This window comes from Homalodisca vitripennis, chromosome X (assembly GCF_021130785.1).
Source record: "Homalodisca vitripennis isolate AUS2020 chromosome X, UT_GWSS_2.1, whole genome shotgun sequence".
In the NCBI taxonomy this organism is placed as follows: Eukaryota; Metazoa; Arthropoda; class Insecta; order Hemiptera; family Cicadellidae; genus Homalodisca; species Homalodisca vitripennis.
The window spans coordinates 36650205-36659521 of NC_060215.1; the positions used below are offsets into that span (position 1 = coordinate 36650205).

General features: G+C 29.6%; 1 protein-coding gene across 4 annotated transcripts in view; it reads left to right on the forward strand.

Moving 5' to 3' along the window:
* The window catches only part of LOC124368909 (aminopeptidase N-like), a 68256-nt gene extending 64750 nt beyond the window's left edge, over positions 1–3506 (forward strand). For all 4 annotated transcript variants that reach the window (XM_046826438.1, XM_046826437.1, XM_046826440.1 and 1 more), the window contains one exon: positions 3226–3506. In XM_046826438.1, coding sequence (XP_046682394.1) covers positions 3226–3447 — 222 coding nt within the window. In that variant the 3' untranslated portion in view covers positions 3448–3506. The remainder of the gene's footprint in view (positions 1–3225) is intronic.
* The last annotated feature ends 5811 nt before the right edge of the window (positions 3507–9317 follow it).

Genomic DNA, 9317 nt, shown 5'->3' on the forward strand with positions numbered 1-9317 from the left:
ACATATATGGCTAAAATGTATAAATTCCACTTTTTATGTATGTTTAGATATATACAATTTGTTATATGTTATGAAATTGATTTTGAATGTTAGAATATAATAATAACAAGATTTTAATTTAAATTATAAAAGACCTCAAATTGTGTAACATTCTTATTTATTTGGAAGTTACTTTTTTTACGTAAAAACAACATACCATATTATTTTTTTATACTTATTATGGTCGGTTTTAAATCAGGGTTTGTGACATGTTGAAAAGAAATGGGCAAATCATGCTAATACAACAGAAGAAAGAAATTCTATCAAATGTTGTACTTGGTTGTAATCAGTCTTGATTCAAACTCAGCATTTAAACAATCAAAATTCTATGTACGTTTCATAGAAATCTGTCTATTGCAATAGCCCTCATGACGGAAATTCCGGGAGATTTTTTGCATTGCTTCTTTAACCCAAAGCTGTAAAGTTTATCACAAAATTTAGTTAAGTTCAACATTAATAATACACTATTGTATAGACTACTAGCAAAAATATATAGCAGAATCTTCTTCATTAATAGAATGTTATTAAAATAACAAATAATACATTATTTTTGAAGTTATTTTATGTAATCTAAACAGAAGAAAATGTAATTGATTACACCTTCAAATATATTTGAACTAATTATGGTTAGTTTGAAGGTCAATGCTATTTAACTCATTTGTTATCTAACCATATCTTGTATATTTGTATTACACTTCATTGAGAAGTATGTCGGTCATGAATTGAAATGGATTGAACTGTTTACTTCCATAACTTGTACATTAACACATCCCTCTATCCCACCCAGAACACAGCATATCTGCGGAATTATATTTAACTAGGTATTACTGGCGGCTTTGCACACGCTTTCGTAGGCTTAGCCTGTGTATGGGCACTTCTAGTTCAAGTGAATTATATTTCCAATGCCAATGTTGAGTTTGCTTGGTTTCCACAATGAAGAAAATATGTCAAAAAGTGTACATTTATGGCCATTGTAGTTTACTCCAGTCTTAGTATTTTTTTTGTGCACAGTTGATTTTGCCTTGTTTCCCCAATCAAGAAAATATGTATATACAGTTGTGAGTAACCCATTTTGGTCATAGATTGTCTATTTTCGGCTATTGTAGTTTAATTTCAGTCTTAAGATATTTCTGGTGCCACAATTGAGTTTTCTTTGTTGTCAAGAATGTATATAAATAAGCATGTCTGAGAAGCCTCCTATGTCAAAAGATAACTAAGTTGTATTTTATAACAGTCTTTAAATTTATAGGAAATGTTAGATAGTAACTTTGATATCTAAATTACAGTTATGACCAAGCACAGCATAATTAATTTTTGCTAAAATGTACAGTTTAAAGTACAATTTTACTAAAATTTTTCAATTCTTTTATCTGAATATTTTCTTACTCTGTGCTAAACAGCGGTTGCAGAAAAGGTTAAAATAAGTTTACTCTGTGTGTTAAAAACTATGTATGTAAGCAAATTTAAAATACTGGTTAAATTGATTAAACGTATGGTTGTGGTGTCATAAAACAATGTTTACACAGATCAGTTGATTACATGTAACAGACTCTTTCAATTAATAACATTTGTTTGCTGTAATGCAACTTAGAGACCAATATGAGATTTTCAGTAACCTTAGAGACCAGGAGGATATATCGCAGAGGGATTTTCAAAATAAGAATACCTGTAGGCCTATATGTTAACCAGAAACCCTAAGAGCATCCATGTAACATTTCAGTGCAATCAGACCAATAGTTTTTCGTGATTGAATAAAACACACACACCACGAACATGCAGGCAGACACCATTAGAGTTTTATATAATAGTATAGATTTTCATATTTTTGTACCATGTTTCACAGATAATACAAGTTATTACCAGCAGTTGTTTTTTGTACTGTTCCAACAATGTATCAATAAGACAGTATATTTATTCTGAACATACATTATTTAAAATTGCATTTAACAAAGAAAACCCAACAATATAGCTTCAATGTAATTACTTTTTCTATAATACATTTTGTGTGTAGGTACTATTTTATACAGTTTTATCAGATTGTAAAAAATAGCAATTAAATTTAACTTGTATGGTATGCAAAGAGAAATAAAAATTGTGCTCTAAAGTAAAAATATATACAAAAAGAACAAAAATATTGATAAACCTAATAATAATAATAAACTGATACAACAGAGTTTTTAAAAACAAGATGTAACAAAAGTCTTACCAATAATTGAACACAGTAACTTCATTGTTTGTGGTACATTGTCACACGATATGTCATATGACTGTACCCAGCTTGCTTACAAATTTGTTCATTCTGCGATTTTCTTGTTGCCATCATGGTAACACAAAAGACCAATAAAAAATGTTAGAATTTAATTTTTACCTTTACTTTTGACCTTTTGGACCCAAAATCAATAAGAGTTTTTCCTTTGACCAAGATGAACCTATATACAAAGTCTCAAGTCTCTAGGACATTCTATATTAAAAGTTATGACATAGAGGGACAGACACATTTAGGAAGGATCTGATGGGTCATTAATAAAACAATATTTCATTGATGTATTATTACTTTAAAATAATAACAACAGATAAGATTATTACAGTAGATTTTTATCTACTGTAATTATTACAGTAGATAAAAATGTTTTTCATAATATTTTCAACATATATTTTACATACATTACACTAAGGAAATAAGCTTGAGGAATATTTGGTATGGTTAGTTTTTAGACAGTACTAATATGAATATTAAAAATAATATAATATTAATAGATAACTAATGTACCTGTTTACAAGCCAATGAAGACTGTTAAATGGAACCATAAGTCAAATTGAAAATCTTTATAAATGTTTTAAGGCAAAAATAGTTGTAAAATATCGAAATTGATGGTTTGATTGTAATATAAATTTTTTGATACTGGTTGTATTATAAAAAATATTTATTTGTAGTTAATGTATGAACTGAATTGTATTGAATAATATTGTTAACTCTTACGGAGCCCCTACATACTTAGTTAACACTATTATTTTCTGGTTTTGGTGAGTAAACTTATTACTAACATTTAAGTTCAATGAGAAAGGTATCCTTACCTTCTTGTCATGAGTCACCCCCCCTCCACCAAATGCTCCAAAGGCTGCAATGTGATGTTAAATATTTTGGGATAAAATGGTGATGACTAAACTGATGTTATTATGATGCAGGTGCATACTTTACTGAACGACACCAATGTGGATGCTGAACTAAAGAAACAGTTGCAATCTGTTGTGATCCCAGCCATTGACAAGCGGCAGGCTTGGGCATCTACCCCTCAGGCAATGTCCCTCTCGAAGTGGGTTGATGACTATGTCAAATCTTCTTCATCAGTCTCCATTATCAACATCATTCTCTTGTTGGTATCTGCTTCAGTTCTGTTGCTTAAATGAATGTAATTTTGTAGTTGTGTCTAATCATTAATTTTTAAAGAATAAACGTGTGTGAAGTTTGTAGTTTCTTTCTATTCAAACGTTTTGTCTTTTACCGTACTGTTAATATTGTGCTTCTAAACTACTTGGGAATAGAGAATTATTTGTAAATTTGTTTATGTCATGTCTAATGAGCATGTATGAGAGTTAAATAACTACCATATATTTTATGAATTTTGTGTATGAATCCGATATCACGAGACTTTGTATTGCTCTTACTATCTAGAACACAGTGCTGTGTGCTCTCACACTATTAGCATTGGTTATAATTAAAAATTACAAACCAAACTATCAAACATTAATCCCTGATATATTAAAATTCCTTTTCCTCATAGTACTTACATATAAGAATCAATATCACTTGAATCAATTATATACAAAATTTTGAATAAATTATGAAGTGTGTTGGAATATATTTTGTCAATAATATCAATGCCAAGATAAATACGTTTAAACCAAAAAGATTCATTTTCAAAATATATTGTAACAATGGATTTCTTATATTCCTTGCAAAATGCTAAAGCACTGTTATAGCTTATAAACAGATATAACCAAGTAAAATAAATCAATAACATGTAATTATAAATTGTATTGTTTTTAATTATTATTTTAGAACACATAAGTTACAAACTACTGGACAGTTTGTATTCAGAGATCGGCTAACAAAAGTCTAAAAACTATATATATATATTTAAATTTGGAATTATACAAACCTCTGTAACATACTACAATGTAACAAGTACTAAAGATCACAGACACAGGGTTTATGGACCATCCAAGAATAAGCACATTTCTAAGGCTGGTTTTCAGGTACTAAATATTATATCATCATAGTTTTGTAAGGAACACTTAAATTACGAACTATATATTTCACAGTTTCTGTACATAATTGGATGAACGAAAACTAAAATTTATACATATCAAAAAATATAACATGCAGTAGACCTATCTACATTAGACAGATGTGTTTACAGATAAATGGAAGAAAAACACTTTTGTAAGTAGTGTTGATTTAATAGGATTGACTCTTTGGTCATCCAAAGTATAAACGATTTACTTTACAACATTTTTACATAACTACATCGTTTATACTTTACGAATACTACTAAATTTAATTGCCAACCTCATTTGAGTCTTCACATGCAACAAATTATAAGGATGTCGTGTAACATGTGTATATTGTGTGATACTGAATGTAATTGATTAACTTAGGATTTTAACTTTTAATTCATTTTAAATAATAAACAAAATGAAATAAATTTTATTATCATTTAAAGTATCATATATTAAAATAGCGTTGCATATTGAAATTCATTTATATCTCCTGATAAGTGGCTATGCATTTGGCACCTTGTTGGATTATGAGTAATGCAATTTTATTGGACTAACTTCGTATCTCTTATCTTCTTGGTAATATAAATTTCCCAATCGAGTCATATATTACATTTACAGCATAGATAGTACATATATTACTTATAATCTTTTTTTATTAATCTGTCAATTGTGTTGTTGAGAAACATTTAATTTTCTCCAAAACATATTCTGAAATAAATAAACAAAAGAGATTGAGCAATCAACGTATAACTTACAGGAAGTTTTAACAACAAAATCGAACATATAATAATAAAATTATCACTTTCTATACTGACTAAAAATGTCTAAATACAACATAATAAACAAATAAAGAATATTGCTGAATTTTTGCATTAAAGTTTGTTTTCAGTTGAGAGAAAGCACAGTTATTTAAGAAAATCTAAGAGGGCACAGATTTGTTGTGGTCTTTTGTGGAGTCTGGATCAGTTACAGAATGTCCCCCTGGACTGTGCACTCCTAGTTGGAAATCCTTGGAATAATAGACACCTGTTATGCGATCTGAAGAGCTGTTTCCTTCTAGGAGTTTTGAGAGACCTCCCAGCGCAGTCATGTACGGAAGGGCATTCAGGACTCCAGGTGTAGAGAGAACTTGACCCAGAGCGTTGTCTCTGTCTTGAAGATTCGGAGCACTAGATGAGGAGGAACTTGAGGGGGAACTTAAGGGGCAACTTGAGTTGGTTCTTTTTCTTCTCTTAGGATTTGGTCGGTTTTTGGCCTCAATATTTGCCTTTTGGAACTCAACACTGCAATTTAAAGAAAAAGGTTAGGTCAGGTCAAATACAGGGTTCGGTTGTGGCTCAGCATGTCAAACTTCCTTGTGGTTTAACAAATTAACAGTAAACAATAAACTACTTTCTAACCCATTGGAGAAATACATATATACATGAAGGTGACATGGCCTCAGAAAGTAAGATTAGCATTAACACCTAATATACCTACAATTGTCTTTTTGTGGATTAATGCAAATAATCCATATTCTGTTGGTAAACCTTTTACGGCTATAAATAATTGTATATATGTTGTAAACTACACTATTATCTGAGTAAGTTGTTTTCTGGACATAGGAGTGGGGTCATGCTAACCCACCAATTCACATTGACTTCGTATCAATGGACATGTCACTATTCAGTTTGTTTACTTTTGAATACATTTTTCAGTTAGTACTTCAAATTGAAGTTAAATTAATTTGCACAAAATCCTTCATTTTAATTTTACAAGAACCCCCAAGGATTATTCACGTATATAAAATAGTTTAAATATAGAATACATGTCTGTAAAGATCGGGAACAATTTCAGTATTTTTCTGGTTAAAGAGGTATTACAAAATTCACGTAGTGTGTTATTTTAGAAGTTTGCATGATTTATATATCATAATTGATTTTGTCAAACTTATTACAGATGAGTTTAATGTAACAATAGTACAAATATTTCACTGCATTTTCCTGTGCGTTTCGTTCATTTTATGCACATTTTATGGACATTTAGAGCACTTCTATGATACAAAATGGGGATGATATTGATTGCAACATGGTATTTTCCATACACTTCTAAAATTATGAAAAATCACCTCATTTAAAAAAAAAGGCTCCACAAATAATATATGTAATTATTGGCAATTTCTCTTTTAAAGAATCTTTCAGCGGGTTCTGCTAATCGATTGAACAACTCTATCTCAATGCAAATGATCTTATACTCATATAAAGTATACTCATATAAAAACTGCTTATACTACATCTCAATGAGCAGTTTAGATTTAGAAATAATAGACACACTGAGCCAGGTTTCGTGTCATTTGTGAGTTGGTACAGTTTACAGCTTTGCCTAAGGCTTTTAATTCCGATATTCACAGACGTTTGTTCAGTACGATTTAAAGCATTAGAATAATAAATAATACACTTAATATTGTGCAGTTATACAGGGTAAGGCAGACCAACTGTCCGCGATGTAAAGCGGCTGAACCGAGAAACCTACATGCTTGTTTGAACAAAAACCAGTTTCAACGTATATAAATAATCTCTCTGAAGTCCTTAATTTCACGCTTTTTGTTGATGATACTGAGTGTCCTCCTTAATAATAAAATGCTTACTGAATTAGAACAATTAAAACAACTTGATTAAGCTCAAAAGATTTTAAATAAATAAGTATAAAACTAACACTGTGAGTTTAAATCTAAATAAAAGTCAAAGATTGTACAGTATTAAAAACTTCTCTTATACTAATACATTTCTAGGAATATCATTAAATTATACACTAACTTTTTAAAACAACCAAAAATTGTTAAAAAGTTAATTTTGTTTGGATTTACAAAGAGGAATTTAGCTGATACGGCTCTCTTGAAACTCTTAAAACTATTTAATTTTTCTACACCGAAGAAGTTATAAAAAATGGGATTCCTAATATGGGAGCCTTACCTAATTTAGAAACACTTTAAAAACTCAGAAAAATGTAATAAGTGCAATGATAACATATAATATAGATACATACCTATAGTACCTACGTATGGTATACATAGGTACCTATAGTACCTACGTACATATAGTACCTACTACTACCTACCTGCTACTGACCTTTATTCAAACGAATTAAAATTTTAACTTTGCCTAACCTTTATTTTATTATTTTATTTTATATCTTTGAAACTTTCATAGCAGTATATAGGGATTGCTTAACTATTGACCATTTTAAGAACAAACATGTATCACACTAGACACATGTCTATTATACAAATTTAATTAATATTAAAAGTTGTTTGACAGGTATTTGGTCTTCTGATCTTATGTTAATTTGGTTATCAAACACATATATTATGTGACAGAAATTGTCAAATACTTTTCGTGAATGAAATTAATTATTTATTATCGTTCTATTTCTGAATGTGTTATCTGTCTTACCGGCATGTATATTGTAAGATGTAATATGACAATAAACATTTGTTCATTTATTTAATTATAAAAAGGGATAAACTTGTCTTTATTAAAAACTTCTCAAACTCTTTTAATAAATTAAATAATGATATGGATTTCAAATTGAAACAAATAGATTTATTGTAATTTGTTAAATACACAATTTATTGAGCATTAAATACACTAAAATACACCATTCTTTAAGTTTTGCAATTCAAAAAAGCTACTCTTGGATTTGAACCCATTTGATCAAAGTGAATGACAGTTAACAGTCGACTGAGCTTATCACTGTTCTGGAAGTTGTCAGTCGTTCCTTGTGTACTTGATTATTTTGAGATGATTGATAAGAGTTCATTTTGGTTCAATATTCTCATTCCTATATTAGCAAAAGTTTCAGTAATATACAGTTATAATTGATGTACCATACAATTTGAACAGCTTCACTAAAACTCAATAAAAACATGCACTGCCCTGATTCTTGTTTAACATTTTAAATATCTGATAAAATTTAAAATTAGTAAGGGACCACTTTAGATATGTTATGAAAGAAATGTAATATTTTCTATGAATCTATTATTTTAAAAGATTTATCTGACTACCCGTTCAGTTTATTTATTCACAACGAAACATATATATATATTTATAAATATTTTAATTAATAACTTTAATACCAATTTTGAAGTTGAAACCATAGATGACCGATTTGCTGACCATTTGTCAAGTGTCATTTCTATTTTTCTGTGAAAGTCAAGTGTTAAAACCAACAACATTAAAAGTAGAGTCTCTTCATATAGTCTTAGTTTCAGGAAACAAATCTTAAAAGGAGATAAGTAAATTCACTGAATGTTTGCAGGGCAAAAGGTGGGAAATGACTGATGAATATATCATAGGCAATCTCAGAGTAGATCAACTATTTCAAAGAGTTTTTTAGTAAATATGTTAATCTATGGCACTTTTGTTTTCCTTTAATTAGTAAACCGAAGAATTCTCAGGGTAGGTTATCGAAAAGTAGAGGTAAAATTCACTGTTTTGATACAGTCTAGCAAAGGAAAGACAAACCATATTACAATTTTTAATGTATATAACCATCTGAGGCAAATTAATTCTCAACCAACTCCACTAGCCTATAATGCTTACTTGACTTCTAGAAGGACATATAGGTCTTATTTAACACATGCCAAAAGACAGGCTTGCGAACACTACATCAATACATCAACCAACAGGTGCAAGGCAGCATGGCAGATAATTTAGCAAGAAAATTCTAGTAGTGTGTCTCAGGTAGTGGGATTAGACCCTGAACTTGTCAATAATTATTTCTTGGAGTCAGTTAAAGATATTACCAAAAGTATCCTGCTGCAGATTCTTCTATTTCTGACTTATTGGGCAATAGTATTGTCCCACCTAATTTTTTCCTCTGGCAAGATATTGAACCATCAGATGTTATTGGTGTTGTAAATAAGCTGTCAAACTCTAAAAGCATGGATTATTTTAGTTTGTCAAATAAGATAATCAAAGTAAATATTGAATATATTCAACAGCCACTGGTGTACATCT